At 40.6% G+C, this 22,514-nt stretch overlaps 4 protein-coding genes across 6 annotated transcripts; 1 reads left to right on the top strand and 3 right to left on the bottom strand.

Moving 5' to 3' along the window:
* Positions 1-15: 15 nt before the first annotated feature.
* On the bottom strand, positions 16-2,412 carry cwc15 (CWC15 spliceosome associated protein homolog). 2 transcript variants are annotated; one of them, XM_046411673.1, is made up of 7 exons: positions 2,316-2,412; positions 1,443-1,584; positions 1,201-1,313; positions 961-1,061; positions 759-869; positions 480-613; positions 16-368 (listed from the first exon to the last, which is right to left on the bottom strand). In XM_046411673.1, the coding sequence occupies exons 2-7, from the start codon at positions 1,571-1,573 to the stop codon at positions 239-241; spliced, it is 720 nt and encodes a 239-aa protein (XP_046267629.1). In that variant the 5' UTR covers positions 1,574-1,584; positions 2,316-2,412; the 3' UTR covers positions 16-238. The 2 variants fall into 2 exon arrangements, with proteins under 2 accessions (XP_046267629.1, XP_046267630.1); XM_046411674.1 differs by having other exon boundaries at positions 2,199-2,324.
* A 1,958-nt stretch (positions 2,413-4,370) lies between these two features.
* On the top strand, positions 4,371-14,064 carry si:dkey-125i10.3 (retinitis pigmentosa 1-like 1 protein). Its single transcript, XM_046411029.1, has 8 exons — positions 4,371-4,483; positions 5,219-5,256; positions 5,370-5,481; positions 5,680-5,757; positions 11,879-13,174; positions 13,262-13,324; positions 13,426-13,528; positions 13,656-14,064. The coding sequence occupies exons 2-8, from the start codon at positions 5,247-5,249 to the stop codon at positions 13,755-13,757; spliced, it is 1,764 nt and encodes a 587-aa protein (XP_046266985.1). The 5' UTR covers positions 4,371-4,483; positions 5,219-5,246; the 3' UTR covers positions 13,758-14,064.
* On the bottom strand, positions 5,924-10,794 carry LOC124070795 (MFS-type transporter clz9-like). The gene is made up of 2 exons (XM_046411030.1): positions 10,489-10,794; positions 5,924-9,726 (listed from the first exon to the last, which is right to left on the bottom strand). Exon 2 carries the CDS (start codon positions 9,719-9,721, stop codon positions 8,420-8,422), a length of 1,302 nt encoding a protein of 433 aa, XP_046266986.1. The 5' UTR covers positions 9,722-9,726; positions 10,489-10,794; the 3' UTR covers positions 5,924-8,419.
* Positions 13,989-19,324, bottom strand: plp1b (proteolipid protein 1b). 2 transcript variants are annotated; one of them, XM_046411033.1, is made up of 7 exons: positions 19,180-19,324; positions 17,016-17,202; positions 16,758-16,914; positions 16,324-16,501; positions 15,989-16,062; positions 15,696-15,761; positions 13,989-14,974 (listed from the first exon to the last, which is right to left on the bottom strand). In XM_046411033.1, the coding sequence occupies exons 1-7, from the start codon at positions 19,181-19,183 to the stop codon at positions 14,903-14,905; spliced, it is 738 nt and encodes a 245-aa protein (XP_046266989.1). In that variant the 5' UTR covers positions 19,184-19,324; the 3' UTR covers positions 13,989-14,902. The 2 variants fall into 2 exon arrangements, with proteins under 2 accessions (XP_046266989.1, XP_046266987.1); XM_046411031.1 differs by lacking the exon at positions 19,180-19,324 and adding an exon at positions 17,580-18,299.
* Positions 19,325-22,514: the final 3,190 nt, after the last annotated feature.

The following is a 22,514-nucleotide window of genomic DNA, read 5'->3' as shown; positions in this document are numbered from 1 at the left end:
AGATGTTGACTCACATTTAGCAATTTCACTCCACTTTTCATAAGCTTTATTCCAATGAAGTAACTCACCAACTCCTTTATATACAACATTTTATGTATACAAATACTAATGCATTTGAATACACTATGTGTCTGAATGGCAACACCATTCCTGGGACAGAGGGATGGACCAGAGAAATAAGATAAAAAGAAACAAAACAATAAAACGAAGACACACTCCTTTACACTCCGCAAGTCCTTTACTTTACATATTTCTCCATAAATTTCTTGTGGAACTCAGAACGCAGTGTGTCATTGACAAAACGTTTTTCTTTCCGTGCTTCGTCCACTCCTTTGGCGCAATTCTTGAACACGACATCATCATCCCACCTAGAAACATATTAACAAACTAAGCGCTGATGATTTGTGAAAAGTAAATAGAACACTTTTCTTCAAGTACAACATAGTGTGCACAAATGTTGTGTGTTTGTGATGAGATACCTTCTCTTGACCCTGAACGTATTCTGACTCTGGGTCATCTGTTGCTGTTGTTGTCCTGCCAAATTAATCAATGGATTGCCACTCAAGATATTCTCCATACGAATCCTCTCCTCCTCTGCTTTTTGCTCCCGCTCCTAAGATGAAAAAGAAACAAATTACTAAACACGTAACATTTGCTCTTGCTCAAATGCAATCCAATCTTCATCTGCTGGTTGTGCTGTCAGCCTGATTCTTATCAGACAGCTAGTAAAACAACACCAGTACAAAACAATACTTTACTTTGCGTTCTTGTTCTTCTGCTCGTTCCTTCTTAATCTTCTCCAGTTCTGCCAGAAGAGCTGCAGTGTCATCATCATCACTTTCCTCCTCAGAGTCCTCATCCTCATCATCCTATAAACAATCCAGCATAATCGGTGAGGGAGCTTAATGAACGCTAATCAACACTTAAGTGTCGATCAAGTCCTGCAATGCAAGCACTTACATCAGTGAGAGGGTCATCAGCATCCAGGTTGGCTGCTGGGATCTGATCCAGTCTGGGTCTCTTTGAAGATGACGATGAAGATGATGATGATGTGGTGTGCTCTGAAAAATTAGGGTCATTGCAGTATTTTAGGCAGATTTTCATAGGTATAAACCTAAGGTAAATGAGGGACATGGACAGAAATATGCACCAAAAGCCATTTTAATAAGCACTAAGACCAACATCAGTCAAAATACCAACCCCTTGGCCCCCTTTCTCTGGTCTTCTCACGTGCAGCGACGCGTTCCCTCTCCTCCAGCTCCCTGCGGAAGTCACGGGCACGCACCTCCTCAGGAGCATCCTGAGTAGGCTGCCTGAGGACAGGGCAGAGCAGAGAAAAATAAATATTCAGAGCGGAATGTAGAAGATGCATGAACAACTCAACTCATTAGCACACTGCGTTAAACCCCAAACTGAACTCCGCCAGCGTTAGACCTGCTGACCTGTACTTGATCTTGGTGTGACCCGGAAGATCTCGACTGGAATACTGCTTGGACAAGGCACTCAGATCGCCTTCTCCTTTACCCCTCCCTCCTCTTGCCGGCTCAAATGTTGGTCTTGCAGCTGTAGTCATCTTTGATGGCTCTGTTGTGGCAACATACGTGACAAACACAAGCTGAAATCCCAGTCTAATGACAATCTTTTATACTGCCCACTATGTTTTAACCAAAAAGAAGTTACGAAACCTCAGCAGGCTCTGCTGCCATCTACCTAAAAATCAACCATGCACAAACTGTCCGCAGTGGATGAGTAAAATCCCGAAATCTATAGATGAAATGGTTGTGTAGTAATTTAGCAGCAGGTTTCTTCATTACAGTTTGTAATAATGGTAGTAATAATGACTTCTGTAACGGACGCATGAATTAAAATTCATTAATGACCTAATTTCCCCTCGGGGATGAATAAAGTCATCTATCTATCTATGATAAAAGAACTTTAAGCAACATGCTTCAGTAAACGGCAAATTTAATCTGTCAATGAGCGTTTTGGCTGATCATATTAAAAACTGTAATATCCGGGTGTTTTTTATCGTGTCTTTGTGAGACAAATAACCTCTACTATCAGGCACATAAGCTGTTTTCTAGTTATTGATAAAGTTCAAAACACATGCTAGCCAGCTAGCCACTACAGCTAATAAGTGGCTAGCAGGCTAACCTGGTCAAACAACGCTGTTGAGGGGGAGAATAATACTATTTCACCTCTCCAGGCGACTCTGAACCATCAAACACAGATTATTGCTGAAGGTTACATTTATCGAAAAAGTTAAATTAAATAATGGGCATTTTAGAGATTAATTTTAGGGCAATAACACTTACGAAGCAGCTACCACACGACAAAAAGACCAGAACAAGGAGTGACGTCACTTCCCCTGGAAGCCGCCGGTGAAAGATGCATTCAAGAACACTCAGAAATCACAAAATGCAAACAAATCTCTTTATTTTCTTTATTATAATTTTTATGTATGTGTTTCATTATTCTCAATTTCCATTCATATTAACGTATCAGGAAGTCTCTCTACTTTTGCTACTTAGTACAAATAAAGTGAACTCATAAGAATGTGCAGTTTTGGGAAGAAGAAGGTAGGGGGCAGATTGCCCGTCAGATGGTACATCGGCAGTCAATCTGTACCTGTCCCTGATTTCAGATTAAGAAGGTGTTTTCGGTGTCTAAATGTTTGTTTGGTTCCCTTCAACCATGAAACTTAGTAAGTTTAAGGCTGGACTTCTGATCCATTATTACTTTAGTTAAACATACAATAAGCTCTTTTGAATTACACTGGGCAACAGTGTCATTTCAGAGTGAGGTGTAATATACAATCATAGCACAATTTAGTACTTACTGCCACTGAAACCACAAATCATGTTTTGACTGCATTGTAGTTTGGATTATGGTTACGTATAAGTACACATAGCCAAACCACAATAACCACAGGAAATCAATGCTATGGAGCAGTCAGTAACTTTTAACTCAAAGTGGAAAATAACTGCGGAACCTATGATTTTATTCTCCTGTGTAGACACAACCTTAGATTTGATAATAAAAAAAATGTTTTAAGACTTTAAGAACATTTTTTGTTTCCTCTTTTCACTTTGTCATCTTTTAATGTATATATTGTGTAGTTTAATGATACAAAAAGTGGTTAATTTTACAATGTACCCTCATGTTTCTTTATGAATAAAAGAATTTATATTGAGCAATACACCTTTTCCCATTCCACAGTGTCAGTTCTCTATGTGTTGCATGCAATATATCACGTTTATGACCTCAGTGTTGTTTTGATCCCGTGCTATGCGAGTACTAAGAATTTTTACTGAAAATATTAGCTGAGGTGCAGGGAAGCAAACCAACTGAGGAGGTTTAGCTGGATTCCACACAGCATTCACACTTTATGTGTCTCAAAGGTATTAATTAACCATTTGCCAAATGCAAACAGTCCCACAGGGAACAAAACCCCTAGAAAAGTGGAGGCACAGTATGAAAATTCTGCTAACAAACATTTTACAGTGTGACTGTGATTTCCTACAAGATACATTTGACTCTTTTTTGATGCAGTCTCATTCATGATATACACACACCTGTGTGAGCGACAGAGAGAAAGAGAGAGAGAGAGAGAGGGAGAGCTAGTGAGAGAGCAAATGTATGTTTGCTACTGACTTTTGAAAAGGGGAAATTTCATTTAAAAATCAGGTAGCAGGTATCCCAGATTGTCTGAATAATCCACAGACAAATTATCAATTGAGTTTATTGATTTCATTATTATTAATAAATACTTCAAAAGACTGATGTTCAGTTTGTGTGTGTGCATATTTCACTGGATGGGATGCACATTTCACAGAGATGCGTTTTGTTGTGAATGACGATGAAGGGGTCTGATCAAGCAGTAGATTAAGTTCCAGTACAGTTTAAAATCAGGTTTAACTTGATTCTTGTCATCCACTTGAATGCAACAGCATTTTTTTTCTTTAACTTTGGAGCTTGACATGAAACAATACTAAACTATTTTCTGTGAAATGTCTTGGAACCAATTAGCTGCAGGGTTTCATTTCTGTGTGGTATTGTGCAAGACTGAAAGTCAGTGGAAAAAAAAACACTAAGTGTGAAATTGTGTGGTTGGTTTAAACGGTGCAATATTGTCACACGTGTTAAGGAAGAACAATACAAGGAAAAGCTAGTTTTTTTATTTGGTTCTTAAGAAAGAGTGATTTGACAGTCTGGAATGTAACATTTCATACTTTCAGCAATACAAACTACTCATTAAAACAACAACACCTGTTTCCCACTCTGTGATTGTTATGAAAAACAACCCACACTCCCACTCGATCAACCTGCATGGCAGCATCCAGGAGTGTGAGCACTGCAGACTAACAGGGGGAGGAATCTGAAATGACAGGGGGTGGGCGCTCGGGTTAAAATGCCTCTACCTGCCTGCCAACGTGAGGCAGAGCCCCAGACGAGGCTTGACCACACTGACAGCGTCGAACAGGTGAGAACACAACACAGTGCAGGAATGGACTTTATGCTAATTCTGATATATGCAGGGTCATTATAAAGTCAGAATTGCTTTCATTTTCTATGCATAATGAATTTGACCTGGTTAATTGGTGCTGGCACATCTCCAATGAAACTCATCATCTGAGATTAAAACACTGAGTGCAGGTCAAAATGTTAACCGGGGCCTCAAAGAGAATACAGATAAGACACACAGTGTGACAGGGTGCTGTAAACACAGGGTGGGCTACACTCAAGAGCAAATGAGGGGATAGTGTTTGTAGTGTTTACGTTGAACATTATCATAATTTTTCCAGCATGACACCTTTAGACAGGTTTCATTTTAATATAAAAATGGGCTCCAGCCCCGCCGCGACCCTGACGGACAAGAGGTATAGAAAATGGATGGATGGGTGGATGTAAAATGTGGCGCACACAGACAAAAACATAGAAAAACTTACCTAAATGTCTAATTTCAATGTTTATCTGTGCTCCATCAGAATGATTAGCGAGTGACGAAAACTACTTAAATGGCACTTTTACATCCTGGGTGAGCTGTTTCTGTGTAGAATGCAGTATTACAGGTTGTGTACCATATGCTGGGTCATTAAACAGGTCTGAAGTCAGTGGTGAGAGAGGAAAAAAGACAGGAAGCAGACTGTACCACACGGAGATTATTTGTATGTAAGTTTAAACAGCAAATCTGGAATAACTTTTTTCCTCTCATCAGGTTGAACATCTGAGACAATATCAGCATCATGTCAAAAGGTAAATCACGGTTCAATATTTCAAATGTTTATCAGATTAAACCTGGTGAGCAAATATTCCTTTCACCTGGCCAGTGCTGTCAGAGAGAGTGTGTGTGTGTGTTTGTGTTGTAGCTGTTGACAGAAACAAGGTGTTTCAAACCACAAGAGTGCGGACCTCACTGAAGAATGATGCCAGCTGGATCCAGAAATCAGGAGAGGAGAAAAAGGAGCAAGACGATTCAAGGTATCCTCAGTTCATTGAGGCAAGAATTCAGTTCGTCACGTAACATATACATTCTTTTAATTTACTGCATTTTACACTGTTAACGGTATTTTTGGTAATCTCCTCTTAAGTTTTTCTAATTGTCCTTCATCACAAGCGTTGGCTCTGTGGGAGAGAAATGCTGCAGCACACAGTGTCATGTTAATGTCTGCCTTACAGGACGGAGCAGGCTGTGGAGACCAGACACCTCCTGGTCAGCAAGAGCTCATACGTCCTGTCCACGATCAAGAAATTTGAGTAGGTGTTCCAGTATATACTTTGAATTATGTGAACATTAATGTCTGTCATAAATTATTAATTTTTATGCACACCTTAAATTATTCGTAAAGAGGCCTCCTCATGTCACAATCACTACTGCAGGGCTGTTTTAAAACAGAACTACAACTACAACTTTTGTCACACAAGTTTTATTGAACAAAATTTGTTTTCGGAACTGATCATGGCGTTGAATTTAATCACCACAAATGCAGTGTCAAGCGTTTGACCAGAAGATGTCACCATACATGGGATACATTTACAACATAACTGCTTCATAGCGATTGCAGTGACGAGATCCAGTGAAGTAATATTTGGCAGATGTCATTTTAACAGATGAAGTAGGAGCTATTTGAATTTGCCATTTCCTTAATAGATTTAATGATCAATATAGCCAACTTTTGGGTAGAAAAATGCAGCAAAGAGAAACAAACTGAAACCATGTGACATTCAAATATTAAACCCCAGTCTGAAACATCTTCAGTGTTTCTAAAATGTGTTGCTAGGACCCATTTTATTTTTATTTTTATGAGGAGCAAAGTGGTGGCAGTTCTGCTAGTAAAACAGATTTTTTCCTTTGACTCTGTTGGGTGGCTGAATAAAAACTGAAAAAAAAAAAAGCTTCAGGCACTAATCACCATCTGTGATATTAACATACATAAACATGAACTTAGCCCTGGGCAGCTCTGCTGCAGCCATAAAGACTTACAATATACCGCAGGCTGACCTGTGCTTTAGCTGGTTACATTAATCTGAAGACAGTTCTTACTGGAGTATTCCCCCTCCAGGTACAACTGCTTTAATATCTGCATATTTACTCTTCAATACCAAAAGAGTCCTTTTAGTGAGGAACATTATAAAAATATGTATCAATGATGTGCGTTAACTTGTTTTGCTGAGCATAGATAATCCTGATCATTTTAAGCAAAGTAGTATTCATTAATTGCAAATGAAACCATGTTTTAAGTTACCTATTTTGTTCAAACATGTAAACTATTTACACTGTAATTATGATTCATACATGCAGTAATGTTACCTGCCTTAGTCTTGTTGCCAGCTGTACCAATTGCTTTGATATTACATCACCTGACCTGAATATGTGCATGGCGTGATACACACACATGCATGTACTAAATAACTGAACTTACAGATAACATTTGGCCACGAAAACATTTTTTTAAAAAACGATTACACATTCGTACATATTTCTGTATAAACTCACCGCTCCTGAATTGAAAAAGGACTCAACTTTCCTAAGTAGACCAGGGATGTCCAATTTTTTTCCCTTCTGATCACCCCTCACAGATTTTCCCAATTTTCTCCCTTGGAGTGCCAAAACTGAAGCCTAATGGTGGGCCACAGGCCAAAAGCAAACACCTCTTGTATTGTTCAGATACAAAATGGTCTTCAGATCTCAATGTCCCTTTACTGACTGATGTGTGTCACTCAGCCTGCTGTGATCCTGTGCATTTAAACACAATTTTCACCTCAAGAAAAAAAGAATTCAATTTAAATTATCATCTGGTGGCCAAACTGAACCTTAGGGCCAACTTTGGCCCCTGTGCCCCACTGTCAGCAGTCCTGTTTCAGACAATATATTCCTTTTATAACTACTTAATGGGTCAAGTGCATTTACAGTACTTAAGCAAAGGAGGAAGAGATTCACAACTCAAGTAAGTGGTTTCAAAGACATGTTATCACAACATCAGTTAACACAACTTGAACACAACAAAGAACATATTTAATAAGAGGTTTTATGGGTAGATCTTTTTAAAAAATCTTCTGCATGGATAATGGAACATAGTAAATCTTGCCACACCTCAATAGCTTACTGTATTTTCACAAGACGCTAGTTCTAAAATTTTTAATCTGCCCTCATAAGCATGTTAACAGTAATGAGGTGAAGCTATTAATGAATGCTGTAAGATAATGTGTGTTCAGTCCAGAACAGAATTAGAAATGTACCCCACAGTGCACACTGTGTACACTGCTCTCCACTTAATGTCAAAGATGAACTGAAATAGAAAACGAGCACAACTTTATTTGTACTCATACTGCTTGATGTTAGTTAGCTTATAGCTGTCTGCCCACCAATTACACACAGGAAAAAACAACAGACATTAAGTTAATTTGTGGTACAGCAGTAGTTCTCATTTTTTGGCTTGTGAGCCTCGATCCCTCTGATCTCCCCTCACAGGTTACGGCCTTAATGAGGGCATGGCTTGCGAACAGTTCATGAACATAAATACCTTTAAGAGGTGTGTGAGGAGATGAAACTATCAAATATTTCAAAAGAAAAATGCAATAAATAAAGAAATTTTAGAGAATACAGAAAAAAGAAACATACATTTTTCTTTCTTATTCCTTTAAAAAAATCTTTTAACTCCATTCAGACCCCCAGGCTGCTGAGTCTGTTTTGCAGCATTCAAACATTTTCACAAACTACTAAATCTGAGCAAAAACACTGACTAGTAATTAATATCAACAAACCCCTTTCTTCTGACAAACTAACAACAGAGAACGCTGCAGGGAGGCCAGAGGAGGTGGTACTCGATACTCTAGCAGGAGTGTTCATTCAGGGTTTGTTAAAATTTGCAGTTTTATTCCTCAAAAAGGTTCTGCCAGCAAACTGGGCTGAAATGAATTAGGACGAGGGTCCAGCAGCAGCTGTGAGGTCTTCTAACGTATGCACCCCCTGTCCTGATGTGGACAAGGTAGGTCCAGCTGTTGGGCCCATCCCATGCGATGGCATTAAATGACCCTCACTGATGGCAAAGTGGTTCAATGGGTACATGCCACACTTCCTAAAGCCTTCCTTCACAGTCCTGACACCCACCTCCTCCTTCACTACCTCATACGTCCCTTTAAATACTCCTGAGAACTCCTTCTTGCTCACTGCAAAGTGAGTGTCAGTGGCACAGCCGTCACCTACGAGTGCTACGAAACGCTGCTTCAGAAGGACAAACAGCCCTGCGTCGAGTGGCTGCAAGACATGAGAGCAATGAGGTGGAAGGCACAGAAGGGTGACATCCTCTTTACGAGCCGTTTCCACCACCTCAAGGTTCACAGGAGCTTTGTGGCCATCAAAAATCAGCAGCAGTGGACGTTCCTTTGGGGCATGCAGGAGGAAGTGTTTGAGGAACCATTTCTTGAAAAGGTCAGAGTTCATGCACCCTGAGTCTGACCATCCATAGAGGGCATTTGGAGGCCCTTGTGTCTTGTAACACACTCCTCCTGGATAGGCCTTTGAGTAGATAATAAATGGGGGAATGTCCTCTGCAGCTGCACTAAAGCAAGCCAGAACAGAGATATGGTCCCTCAGGCCTGGTGCTGGCTTGTAGCCCAGACTGGGAGATTTGGGGAGAATTGCCCTCTTCCTGCCCAGCTGAAAGCCCATCTCATTGCAGTTGAAGATTTGGTTAGGCTTGTCCCTGAGCCCATGAGCATCCATGACAGTGCTCAATAAATGAAAAAACTGATCCACTGCTTCCTTTCTCACACACACCGTCCTCCCACGGACAACATTGTCCGCTGGCTGAATGGTAATATTCTTTTCTTGCCGTTTTCTAAAATTGAGCCACCAGGTCTGGCCTAATTTTGAAAATGCCACCCTCCGATGCTGTCGCTTATAAATGGATGAGGCAAAGGACACCAGCTGTTGCTTGGTCAGTGGAAATCCATGCTTGGACATGTATAAAGAGAACTCCACCAATAGGTCCTCGTCAGCAGATGTTATGAGCTGAGCAGGCCCGCTACGACTCCCTGGTGCCACCCGTCCACTTACTCTGTCCCCCAGTGAAGACTTAGGGACTCCAAACTCCTTGGCAGCCTGTCTCACCGTACATCTTCCTGACTTCACCTCAATCAGTGCACGCTCCATGGCCTCCTCTGTCCATTTCTTCTTCTTCTTCCTTCCGATTTTGTCAAGATGATTTCTCGATGGCATTTTTACTAGGACGACACAGGAAGCACAGACGTGAAAGATGAGTTAGACAAATGTGATACACACAGTCAGACTAAACACCTTCAGTGCTTTTCATCCTCCTATGCCTACACTTTGCAATGGACAGGCGCTAAACCGCTTTATCTCGTCTTGTAAAGAGCATTACATCACTACCTTATTCTGAACCAAGTTTAGTTTACAAGGTAGCTGATCTTACTGTTGCTTATCAGTGCAATGCCCAAAAACCAGAGCACAAGAAATCTACTGCCAAATTCACATGCTGCATAGATGGATACGTAAGGCAGAAGTATAACTAAAGGGGAATTTAAATGAAAGTTGTAATATTCACATAAACATGTGAAAACCTTTAAGCGATCCTGTCTAACTTTAATTGTAGTTATTTTTTTATTATCACTCGGAACACGTAAGAGCTGTCAGGTAAAAATAAACAGGTCGTTTTATGGTTGTTAATCTAGTCCGGGTTTACTTGAATTTCTGAGAGTACAGACTCTTGATCATTCCATATGTTTTCACTAATAAAGTAATAGTTTCAAATCTTGAGCAAGACAAAAAACAATCTTTTTGCTCTTCAGATGTTATCTTGTGACTATCGGACACTTCTGAAGTTTCTCTTGTATTCCCCTTTTAATTCGTGCACTTCATGTACTTCGGTTTGGTGATAGAGGTCCGTTTAGGGACTTAAAGTGACGTTGTACTTGTACTTTCTGTCACCGTCAAGGCTCTCCTTATGCGTTGGGAAACTGACTTACTGGTCCTGGGAGGGTCGCCGTGCTAATGTTTAGTTGGGGACAGAAGACAGCTCGTCCTGTGTCGGTTGTGACGACGCCATGCACCGCTCCGTAACTGTTGAAAAACTAACGCTGGAGTTACTATGCTGTGTTTTAAAGCACAAATAAAAGAATTTGTGTTTATTCTGCAGTCGTCGCTACGAGTTGGTAGTTACAGATATTTAAAATTCCGCGGTAACGGTATCCCAGAACCGCACATTTCTCTGACTAGCATGAAACTGTTACATTAACAAGGAAAGGAAACAGCGGAACTAAAACGGAAGTTTGTTGACTGCCTCTTCAAAATAAAGGTCTTGGCGTTCCTGTTACAAAAATAAGTGTCCAAGGGATTGAAAGATAAAATCCATAAATTGCATCACAGACAAGAAATTATAACTGTAAAATAGATAATATGATTCCATGTCCATGACCTTACTGTCTCAGAGTTGCATCATTATCAAGATATTTCACTACTGCAGGCATGATTGACTCCAGTACAGCTGTGTGTGCTTCCTATCTTTTACTACCAGCAGTGATAATAAATGACAGCAACAAACTGGACCTAAACTGATTCATGCATGTAACTGGATCACCTTCCTTGTTCAAGAAAACAGCTCCACCCCCTCACTTCGCTGCAACGTGTTCAGTGATATTTACATTGTTAATAAACATTGTGTTGACATTTAAAGCTCTATTTGTCATCTATGCTTCATCAGTCAGTGTAGCTGGTCCTATTTTATAACCACTCAGCTCATATACTGGTGTCCTATATGTGTAATTTGTTGTGCTCATTCTCCAAAGCAGCTCAGAACATTTTTTGCATAGATGAACCTCTCACTATGATGAGCTGATGAGGTTTTATCTGTTACACTATGTTCTGTAAGAAAATCTATGCTTTACAACTTACTTGTCGTAATAATGTATACTGACCTTATCACAAAAAAATCTAAAAGTAGAGCATTTGGCTTTGGTGGCAATTTAGAGGTAAAGCAATTTAAAGCTGATGAGATCTTTCCCTGTTTGAGAAAAAATAAAACAAGATATAACTTTCCACTGCTTTGTAGTCTGCTGTAAGGTAATAAATGCCAGGGTTGTTTTCAAGGGTTCTTATTCTTACCCTGTAGATCAGTAGAGTCTTTACTGAGCTCAAGTTCAATAAGTGCAGAATGTTAGTAGCAAACGATGAGCAACTATTCACTGTTCCTCTGTAAATATACTCGCTCAAATGTTTGTATTATTAATATCACATAATGTATGTATGCACACACGCACACACACACACACACACACACACACACACACACACACACACACACACACATTTCATATGTCTTTTTGGCACAGTTGGGAATAGTAACTCCTTCTGTTTCAGGTTCCAAGCAGAACATGTTCCAGAAGAACATACCCAAAATGATGAGGCAGAATCTGAAAAATCTGTTGACAACACATCTGAAGGAGACAAGGATGAATATGCTGATCCAACGGTTGACCAGTCAAATGTAGAACATAATCAGATGGCTGTAGAAGAACATATCCCAAATGGTGAGGCACAACCAGTTTCTTCAACAAAAGAAAAACCAGAGGCAGAGTCTCCTGTGGATACAGCTGAGCCACCAGTTGCCACTTCAACAGCAGAAAACAAGGAAAAATATACAGATCCTGCAGCTGACCAGTTCCACATAGAACACAGTGAGGTCAAGGTCTCTGCAGATGCTCATGCGGAGGACCCCATTGCAGACACCTCTGCTACCACTGACACAGAGGCGAGCAAAGACAATGCTGAAGTTTCTGCTGTCACAGTAAGAGTGCAAGAAGAAACTTCAGCTGAAACAGAGCCAGCAAATGCAACAAATTTGGAGGATGCCAAGGCAGATTCAGCTGTACATCCTGCAGAGGTGAGCCATGAGGACTGTTTGTCAGAACAGGCCTCAAAAGAAATAGTTGAAGCTGTTGCTGAGGTTGTTGCGGAGTCATCACCTGACAAGAGTGATGTGATTAATGCAACACCAGGAGAGGTTGCTCTCCAAGACAGTGTGGAGGCCGTCCCTGACTTATTGGCAAAATTTGTATGTGAATTGCCCACTCAATCTGCTGCAGAAACTGCCACAGAGGCAAGCTGCGAAAAAGATCCTCCGGAAGAGGCTGCTAGGGAAACTGTTGAAGTTGTAGCTCAGGTTAATGTGGAGTCGTCCCCTGAGACCCCACCTGTGACTGAGACAGCAGGAGAACAGGACAATGTGGAACCAGTCCCCGACTTAGTGGCTGATACTGTCTCCGAATCTCCTACTCAACCCTCTGCTGAAACTGCAGTCAAGTCTGTAGAGCGTGAAGTCGAGTCTGCAGCCTCAGCAGAGCCAGCTTTGCAGACCAGTGCTGAAGAGTTAGTCGAGTGTAAAGTCCAGCCTGCTGATGACACTGTTGTTGAGCTAAGTGTCAAGCCAACACCTGAGGATACAGCAGAACGCGTGGTGGAGTTGAATGTCAAGGATGCGGTTGAACCTGCAAAAGTTACAGATGCTGAAGCTGTCCAGAATACGACTGCAAACAGAATCATTGAACTGTCAGACGCATTAGATGTGGAACCATCCACATCTGAACCCCTGAAAGATCAAGAACAATCCCACACTGAGGAAACAAATCTGAACCAGCATTCTGATCATGCCAACAGGTAAGTAAGCTCTTATGAAAAGGAATTTACATTTTTGCTTGTGTCCTAAAATGCACCTTATTCTTTACTGATGACTATTTTTTGCAGCTCTGAAACCTCTCAAAAGCCGGAAGAGGAGGTGCAATCTATACAAACTCTAAAAGACACCAGGTAATGTCTCACTTCAAAGAAAATACAATTTAAAATTTGAGAAGTTCACACGCAAACCTTAATAAGGGTAATCACCTTTTTACACTTTCTCTCTACCACAGGGACAACAAAAATGTTTGTGCATTCTGTGACAAAACAATTGATGGAAATGTCAAGATCAAATTAAGTGAACCTCTGATGAACTGCCACCCCGATTGCTTAAAGGTTGGTACAGCTTTCTTCTTTACCTATTAGAAGACACACTGTGGCTATAGGTTACATACCTGTGGTTATGTATGGAACGACAGGCTCTTGTCGTGGCATAATGTCAATGTTGTATGTGTTTTTGCAGTGTGGTGTGTGTGCTAAGGCCCTGGGAGATCTGCTGACCCCCATGTTTTTGCATAACCAAGAGATCCTGTGTGGTGGCTGCTTTGCAAAAACTCAGACCTGAAGCCTAACTGGGACGAATATGTCATCAGAGAAAACCCAAAGCATACTATGATTAATGTGTTCTTTGGACTGAGAACCTCACTACTGTTGCCTTAGGTCTGTATTCTGTCTATTGAACCAATTTCTTAAAGTTTTCTAGAACATAGTGTACTGTCATGATTAGGAATTTTGTATTGAAAGAGTGTGGCAGCATATTCATTATTGTAGTAATTGCCAAAGTCCTTAAATGAAATACAATCAGTGTGAAAGATTTTTATTGCAATGTACCGTATGTGGTAAAAAATAAAATCACAAATTACTGCCTCAGATGTAAATGGTTTAATCAGCCTTAATTTTAAATGAGCACACACAACACAACCCAGCTCAATAAGTAGCAGGGCTACACATCAAACTTGAGTCACCTGGAGCTGCGTTATTGAAGCATCAACACCCCATAACACAAAAACAGCTTATTTTAAGCAGCAACCAAAAACAAAAGCGGCTTTGTTTCCCCCCTACACAGCGGCATTTAAAGAAAGCAAAACTGCGTTATGAGTGAATGCAAAGTACATGTATTATATATGAAAGCACAAAGGGAGATGGGAGGATACACCACCCCTTGCAGACAACTTTGGTACATTCAGCTTCACTTGCTTTAGTTCACACAATGTTGATACTTAAGGTGGTGATAATGAAGCAGCAGCAAAATCATATTCAGAACCAATGTATGCATCACTGAACGGAGGACATGCAGTTATGATTTGCAAGGCGAGCTGTCATTGCCCTTAATTATTCATGAAACATCATACATCACAGTCTGACAACAGCATCAGCACCAATGAAGCTTCACAAAAGAATAAAATGAGAGATGCAATTTGCAAGAAGAAAATGAACAACAAAGCCAAGAGAATCATCTGAGTGGAGGATTTGAGGAGACCAGAGCTCGCCGCTAGTTGTGAATTTTATTCATCTCTCTGTCTGTTGTTCATACAAAAAAGGTGACATGAAACATTTGGCTGTTATTGGACACATCTAAAGAAGTATTGTAGCAGGTGGTCCAGGCTAAGTTGCTGTTTCCAAGGGGATGAATGGAAATCTGCTGTTGCATGTGTTGACTGTCCATCTCACAGCCAGAGGGTGGGGTTGACTGGGATGAATGTGTCGCACTTAGCGGATCCCTTTCCTGCCCAGAAACCGCAAGACTGCATAGTTGTAGGTGGTGGCAACCATATACAGAAACTACAAAGGAAGACATTAAGATGGAAGTGGGGAGAATAGAAGGGAAAATTGAAGAAAATATGGTTTTGAACATGTGCTCTGTGATAATTATAAACAGCATGCATAGTTATCAGTCATTTGGTGCATCTGCAAGGGTTTGAAATAATCTTTATAAGGGTCAGTTCACCCCAACTGCAAAAAAATAGGGTTCCTAGCTTACCTTGAGTGATACGTAGCCATACAGATCGTGATGGTTTGGAGTTGTCAAGGTTTTGAGAAATTTGTTTCTGAGATTTCTGCTGTCATAGCTTTACAAACAAGGTGACTGGAATTTTGTTTGTGGTGAACACCACATTGAAAACCAACTTTGTCACTTTTAGTCCAGATAATCACATACTTAGCAGTGAACAGTGTTGATGGGAACTATTCCACTGAAAATTCTTCATAGGAAGGCATGGAAGGAGATGCTGCTGCTGAAGTTTTCATTGCTTTGAGTAACACTAACAAATTTTCATTCACTTCTATAGCATGAGGCAGCAATAATCTCAGAAACTAGCCAACCAGAAAATCCCCAAACTATCTGCACAGCCAAATACAGATAAATATACATTTTTAAATTATTGTTATCTGGCTGAAGTGACCCTTTAAAACTGATTTAGATGGTAGTATTAACAAGAGGAAGCTGAAATGAAACATTTCATCTGCAAACAAATCATGCAAACTGCCAAAGGAAATTGCTCACCAGTGCTAAGAGAGTAATCGCAGCACCAGCAAAGGCAGCTATGTACAAATCATAGGTGACGTAGAACTGTAAGACATATCAAACACAGGTTAGTTTAATATAGATCCAGAGAACTGAATCATTATCTTGTATGTATGTGTCATTCTATCGCATGAAATTACTCACTTTCACACCCATTAATTATTTAGAATAGACTTTATATTCCTGCATACTGATTTTAATGTGAGGGTGCTGATATGAAATACTAAACTGTGTTACTAAAAAGTGGAATACTGGATTCATCAACAACTCACTTCGCTGGTTTTGCAAATAGATGCCAAGGTCATTCCACAAGCCTTGCCTGGCACTGCATTCCAAGGGAGCAGACCTTAAACGAAGACATGACGTAAGTATCTCATTCCTGAATTGTGATGAGTTATCATGCACTTAAGTTCTTGCTTTCACACAGCATATCAGGAGACACAGCAGTGTAGAAATAAGGATAAAGATGTAGCTATCTTCATCATTTCATAACTAATGCAACAAGCAGGTTTGCATCCACTCTCCAATGATTAATTCATTGCTTTCACAGACACATTAATATTCTCATCAGGTGGACATGCGGTCTGTCATTGTAAGAACAACGTACCATACTGCCGGGCATCCATGCAAATCCAGCTATGCTGATTAATGCTAGGGGTTGTTTCAGCCAGGATGTTGATGTTGTGGCAGGTCTGCTCCATGTTGAACAAGAAGTAAACTGGGATAGCAGCGAAGGCAAACACTGCCAGCCAGATGAAGGCCAAGGTGTACGTCACTATGATAAACTGTTGGAATAAAGAGTGCAGTGTGTTCGGTCAAACAAGTGTGGCGTAAAAACATAGGTTTCAGGTGATAAATGTGGTGTCATTAAATCATCTATCAGCCATAATTCATGATTCTGAGGACAAATCACAGAAACAATGTGCATTTCATTGAGTCTTAGGAGCTAAAACAAACCAGCATTCAGCATCTTAACAATAAGGTGACGTCATATTTCCCCTCCCGCTTTACCTCCCTCCCTCCCTGCCTGCCTTCTCTCACCGTCAGGCTGAGGCAGCGGCCACACTGGGTGCTCCTGAATTCACCAAAGGTCTGCTTGACGGCGCTCGTGGTGTAGAAACCCTCAGCCAGCAGCAGGATACCATAGAGGAAGAAAAATGATGCCAGGCCATAGATCACGTACTGGAAGTATTTGATACTGGGATAGTCAGAGGGAAAAGTCAGATCAAGGAACAAATTCAATTCATTCTTGAGAGGTCAAACATCACATTTCAGAGAGTTTAAGGAAGCGTCACTCACAAGGAGGCCAGGACCTCAAAATCCTGAACGTTGCGGGCGAAGTAAGTCTCAACCAGGACTTCAGTCTGGGTCAACGCTTCATGCCCACAGCCACAAAATAATGCCATGCCAGCATAGCACAGCAAGGTGGCCACCAGGGATGGGTAGGGCACTGCCCCAATGCACCGGATACAGCAATCATAACAACCTGAGGGGGCATAATATATCAGCACACAGGCGGCACACACCGCACATATAACCACACAGCACATCTACGACACGGTGGGGAACTCTTTTACCCAGTGGGGGAGCTACGAAAAAGGCCTTGCTTTCTCTGCAAATCCATGAGCACACACCAAAACCCCATCAACAGGCAAGAAAGCAACAGAAAGAAAAATTAGACAGCAGTGACAAACAAGAGTTCAAGCAGCGATCCACAATAAAAGCGTCCAAACAAAAGCAGTCACCACGGACTTCAAGACAATCTCATGCACTTCTTCCAGTGTAAGCTGCGCTGTTGAAGCAGGTAGCAAATATCCAAAGTGTTAATAAATGCATTGGCAGAAATGGGATAGAGGAAAGCACCTAAGGCTTTGCAAAGCCAAGGCTGCCTGACCGGAAACATTTGCTGCCTCTGATCCTGTACTCCACGACAAGAAAGATCCCACTGCCAACCAGTGATGTACAGTGCTGCCTACAGGGTATTGCTACAGTAAAATAAGCCTCTCCGATTTCATCTGTGTGCAAATGCTCCTCTGCTTCTACCAGCGCCTCACAACTCAGCCCCTACTGACTCTGGTCCTGCCCTCTTTGTCCAGCGGTCACAGGCGTCACCAGGCAAGTGAGAGATGGTGGTGAAACACTGGCTTCGGGCGCCTGAAGAAAGAACTTGTCTTTGTGGCTGCAGATACAATATCCATTGTCTTTGCCATGATCACGGAGGAACAAAGGGCAGCGATGTCAAAAAAACACAAAGACAATAGTGCCCCAATACACACACACACACACACACACACACACACTAGTATGTGATGGCAGAGGGGTCACCCGGACCATCTCAACACCACTGGCAATGTCACTACACAGGCCATCCTCCATTGACAGCTGGCTGTGTCTGGTACCATGGCACCGAGTGTCAATGCAGGCGGGGGCTGGGTTCAAGGGTCCAAAGAGTGGGCAGAAGCATAATGAACGAGTGGGGCAATTTGAATATCTTTGCAACAACAACAACAACAACAACCCCGCTCAAAGTTTGACTTGTGTTGCTGCACATTGTAAAATCCTTAGGTGCCTAAACTACCTCTGGGTGATAAAACATTTTGATAATTTCAGAAATTATGGGACTGTATTTGGAAGAAACAGAGACAGTGAGTTAAAACAAACTACTGCTAAAGTATAAATAGTAACAGCAGGAAGACTGCTAGAGTCCCATTAATGATAGTGCCTGCAGACGCCCACACTTCAGCTGCGCCCTGCTGCAAAAGTGGTTACAGTGATAAAACGATACAGGCCATCATAGCCTCTATTTGAATTCAGTGCAAAAGTCGATGCATTTACACTTCACACCAGATAATCAATTAAGACTCGAAAGCTGTTAAGAAAGATGTAAAAGTAAGCACACATGTTGTTTGTAAGTGAGAAAAAAAATGGTCAGCAGAAGTTGTTGGGTCCACAGTTCTCATGCAAATTTGCTAATGTATACCCGTGACACATGTGGGAGTATCTTGACCTCTTTCACATGAGTGACCTGGCATGACCCTGGCATGATGAGAATCACAACTCGTCTTCTGTCATTAACCCTGAGTCCAGTCTGTTTTATAGTTAAAAGGGAGTAGAGGAGGTAATGAGGAGTTCTTTGTCTATTAAAAAGATGATAAAGCTGGCTGAATCCAGGTGCTGTTTTCTTTTCATCTGAAATCATCAGTGTGTGATAACTATGTCATATATTGGGAACAAAGGCAAAGGGTGAATCAATGATCAATAGATATTTCATATGTGAAATACTTCCAATAAATGAAAACACAGAATTAAAGCAGCAAATCTTGCCCGCATTGCACAAGGGCAACATGATGTCTAAGGATAGAAAAGACATATTAAAGCCAAGATTAGTAAGTTATTGAAATCCACATTTTCAAATCACATTAATAATGGATGACAAGAGTTATTAAAAATTCTGTGCACTCACCCATGTCCAGAAAGAAGTGCAGGGGTTATTGAAGTTTTGCTGGGTGGCTTTGTGACTGTGATATGAGGATATGAGAAGTTAATCCCCGCCACTCCTATATGAATCTGACTTGCGCTTTTGTCTCATCAACAATAGATAGACCACATCTCCCCGAGTCACATCTTAAAGTCACAAAGTCCCATTTCAGCTGCCAGTCATTATTTATAGAGCCATGGGTGCAGGACTGGGGACAGAGAGCAGCTCACAAATTCTAATATGAGTTGTTTTCTTGGTATTTGGTGATACTGACTGTGTTTTAGCTGCCTGGACTAATACATGTGGCTCTCTTTGATTACACTAAAGCATGTGGGTAATTAAGCAATGGATAGTTTTTGCTTGCACACTTTTAAAGATTAAAGATTAATCCAGTTTATATACTTTAGCAAGGCTAAAGTAATTTATATTTATTTTTTAAGGGCAGAGTTTTTTTTATGCACTGTTTTCTTTAGATTAAAGATGCACAGTGCAAATGACCGAATACAAATATCCTGAGATTTTCTTTCCCTGTTTTTACCTCCGAGTTGCTGAATGATTGTGCACGTTCATCAACATGCATGGGTTGTCTGTCTGCACACACACACACACACACACACACGTTTGATGTCACTGAACAGCTCTGAGGGTCCTCAGTGCAGCATCTTCAGAAACACGCAGAGATAAGAGGTGTGCACAGACAAAAGAGCGAAATAGATTGAAACGCCAGTGACTGACATGGATGAAGTTGGCTAACAAGGGTGACATTGACGGTCGGGTCCAGCTGCTGTCCTCCTTCCCTCCCTCCCTCATGTTTGACCCAGTTGATGTCAAAGCTGGGTTCAGTACAAAGGAGCCAGTGTGGAGAAGGAGAAAACACCATGCTCCATCTTTTTTTCTTTTTCTTTTTTTTTTGTTCTTTTGGAGAAGCCCTGGAAACTGGACATAACTTAATGTTCTGAAAAGACTTTAATAATTGCTTCATTATTATTACATTATATTGTATTCGATTTTAATATGTGCAACAAGGTTTCAGCACTTGCTAAAAGAACTACAGTTGACATTTTTAACAGTTCATTTATTCTTGAAGTCTCCTAAAAACACTCAAGGGCTCATCTGTTTGTTAAACAGAAATTTACTCCTAGCCTTGTGGATTAGTTAATTGTTTGGTTTGAGTTGAAGCCTTTTGTCCTTAGAAACCCACAGCAATAACCAATCAAGCAATTAGAAAGGATTAATGGCATCAGCCTTGATTAACTGAAATTGAAGAGCAGAGAGGAACGATGCTTTTGAAATCTGTGAGAAAACCATGTGAGAGAGAGCAAGAGAAACAGTAATTAACCTCTGTACGGTATATAAGTGTGTAGAAAGGCTGTCAGCTTTACTTGGGAGACATGAATTAGCAATAGTGTTGACAATCCAAGGATGGGATTAGGTAGGAGGACAAGTCTTAGAGGCTTACTAGCCTGGGTGACATGAAGAGAGCAAATTTGTTCATTTATGAATAAACTATATTCCACTAAACTGATGCAGATGGTGATCAGGGATATGGGCAGCTCGGATGATAAATTATTGGGTAGCACTTAATGAAACCATCTAACAGTCATTAATTCATGCATTAACTGATTTTGAATTAACATATTACTCTCCAAGTAAGGTGCAAATGATGTTAGAATGTATATATCAATATATATATATTTTGCATAATCAGATAGAAAATGGCACCTTTATCACAATCAGCACCATGCACATCAGAGACTACATTGTGAGTGTACGGCACTGTTTAACAATACGCAGTATGTGACTGTGCATGCAGTATGTATGTGTGATATAGCACTGTGCTCTATCTTTGAGTCGATATAATTGTTTGCTGTGTGATTGATACACTCGCCAATATTTACGCACTGAAAGTGGTAATATGCATGTGTTTATACAGGGGAAGAGAGGAGGCCCTGCAAAAATATTTGCACCACCTCCTGTCCCTGTTATGGTAATGTGTGTCATGTTATCTTGTGGCAAAATGAACAAACAATCATCCAACAAACAAGCAAGCACTTGGAGGAAACACGTCAGGCTCAGTCAGAAGACAATTGAAAGGCAAAGACCTGCTGTGGTGACCGTCTAAATCTCTTTTACCGCATGATGAAATAAAGGGGGGACGGAGCCATTCTCCAACAGGGTGTTTGTTTATTTGTGGGTTTGATTGTCTTTCATGATAATCTCCTTCTTGGCTGGCTGGATGTTTGAAGCCTGGGGAAACTGCTGCCAGCCCCTACGTTCCAACATTTTTAAAGGTTAGTCCTAAAACTGCAGCAAAGGCACAAATGGACCATTGGACAAAGATGGACAAAGATGAGGCGTTGCTGGAAGTCATTAAAGATAAAATTCTGTGAAGAGCAAGTATGACAGAGGAACTCTGATTTGTATAGTCAAGTTATTCTCAACATACCCATGAATTGAATGTGTATATGTATTAGGATTGGTCTCTCAGGACCAGGCCGGCTTAGGGTATGTCTATGGTGTCTGATACCTTTAAAGAGAGACTATGTAACTTTACTTAACAGCAGCCTCTGTGAACAAAGTGACAAATACATACAGTAATAATAAATAATGAAAGTTAGCAAACCGACTCGGTAATGTCAAACTGAATATTCTTTGAAAATGTAGCTAATGGGAGTTAACATAAACTAATATCAGCAAGCTGCCCTCTGTGAAGTGGGTATAAAGCATGCAATTTCTGTCAGTCCTCCACATATCATCATCTACTTCACACATGTCCTGTGTATTGCTGGGTACACAAAGAAAACTTTGAATAACCAAGCGAATTACATTCTGCACAGCATCGACTCTAGTTTGCTTTAGACAAATGGCAGGAGTATCAGCATGAGATGCTAAGCCATAGATGTACTACTGTGGACCAGGGCAGCAGCCAAACACATTTTAGCATTTTGTTGCCAACCTAAAAATATCTGCATCTCTTTAAACCTTCATGATATTGCTCTAATGGCACCACACTCCAATTTTCTAAATGGTTCTTCATTGCAAATTAAAAGTAGCTTACATTACTCCACTTATGAAATAAATCCATTTCAAAACTATTTTAAGTTTTAAGTCATGTACTTAATTAAAAATACTGACTGTCCAATTCAGGTAAAGGGCTGCTATGACACACAGCGATTACATTAATACGTGTGATAGCAATCTTTTTAATGTCCAGTATTTTCTGACAAACTGAGTCTGTTATTATAAGACAACAGTAATGTACAAATAAGATGATGATTAGATGACTGAGTAAAGTGTTGAAATATTGATATATGAATTTA

Source organism: Scatophagus argus, chromosome 14, assembly GCF_020382885.2.
Source record: "Scatophagus argus isolate fScaArg1 chromosome 14, fScaArg1.pri, whole genome shotgun sequence".
NCBI classification, from domain to species: Eukaryota; Metazoa; Chordata; class Actinopteri; family Scatophagidae; genus Scatophagus; species Scatophagus argus.
The sequence above is the reverse complement of the archived record's forward strand: the minus strand, read 5'-3'. Positions and strand labels throughout refer to the sequence as shown.

Bases quoted from the DNA above. Each gene is read 5' to 3' on its own strand.
- LOC124070795 (XM_046411030.1), bottom strand. From the start codon at position 9,721: ATGCCATCGAGAAATCATCTTGACAAAATCGGAAGGAAGAAGAAGAAG.
- si:dkey-125i10.3 (XM_046411029.1), top strand. The intron at 5,482-5,679 runs GTATCCTCAGTT...TCTGCCTTACAG, and splicing joins AAGGAGCAAGACGATTCAAG to GACGGAGCAGGCTGTGGAGA. The intron at 13,175-13,261 runs GTAAGTAAGCTC...TATTTTTTGCAG, and splicing joins CATTCTGATCATGCCAACAG to CTCTGAAACCTCTCAAAAGC.
- plp1b (XM_046411031.1), bottom strand. From the start codon at position 17,619: ATGTTTCCGGTCAGGCAGCCTTGGCTTTGCAAAGCCTTAG. The intron at 16,502-16,757 runs GTGAGAGAAGGC...TTATTCCAACAG, and splicing joins GCCGCTGCCTCAGCCTGACG to TTTATCATAGTGACGTACAC. The intron at 14,975-15,695 runs GTGAGCAATTTC...CTTCCTTTGTAG, and splicing joins CGATTACTCTCTTAGCACTG to TTTCTGTATATGGTTGCCAC.
- cwc15 (XM_046411673.1), bottom strand. From the start codon at position 1,573: ATGACTACAGCTGCAAGACCAACATTTGAGCCGGCAAGAGGAGGGAGG. The intron at 1,314-1,442 runs GTCAGCAGGTCT...CCCTGTCCTCAG, and splicing joins CACACCAAGATCAAGTACAG to GCAGCCTACTCAGGATGCTC. The intron at 614-758 runs GTAAAGTATTGT...TTTTCATCTTAG, and splicing joins CAGAAGAACAAGAACGCAAA to GAGCGGGAGCAAAAAGCAGA.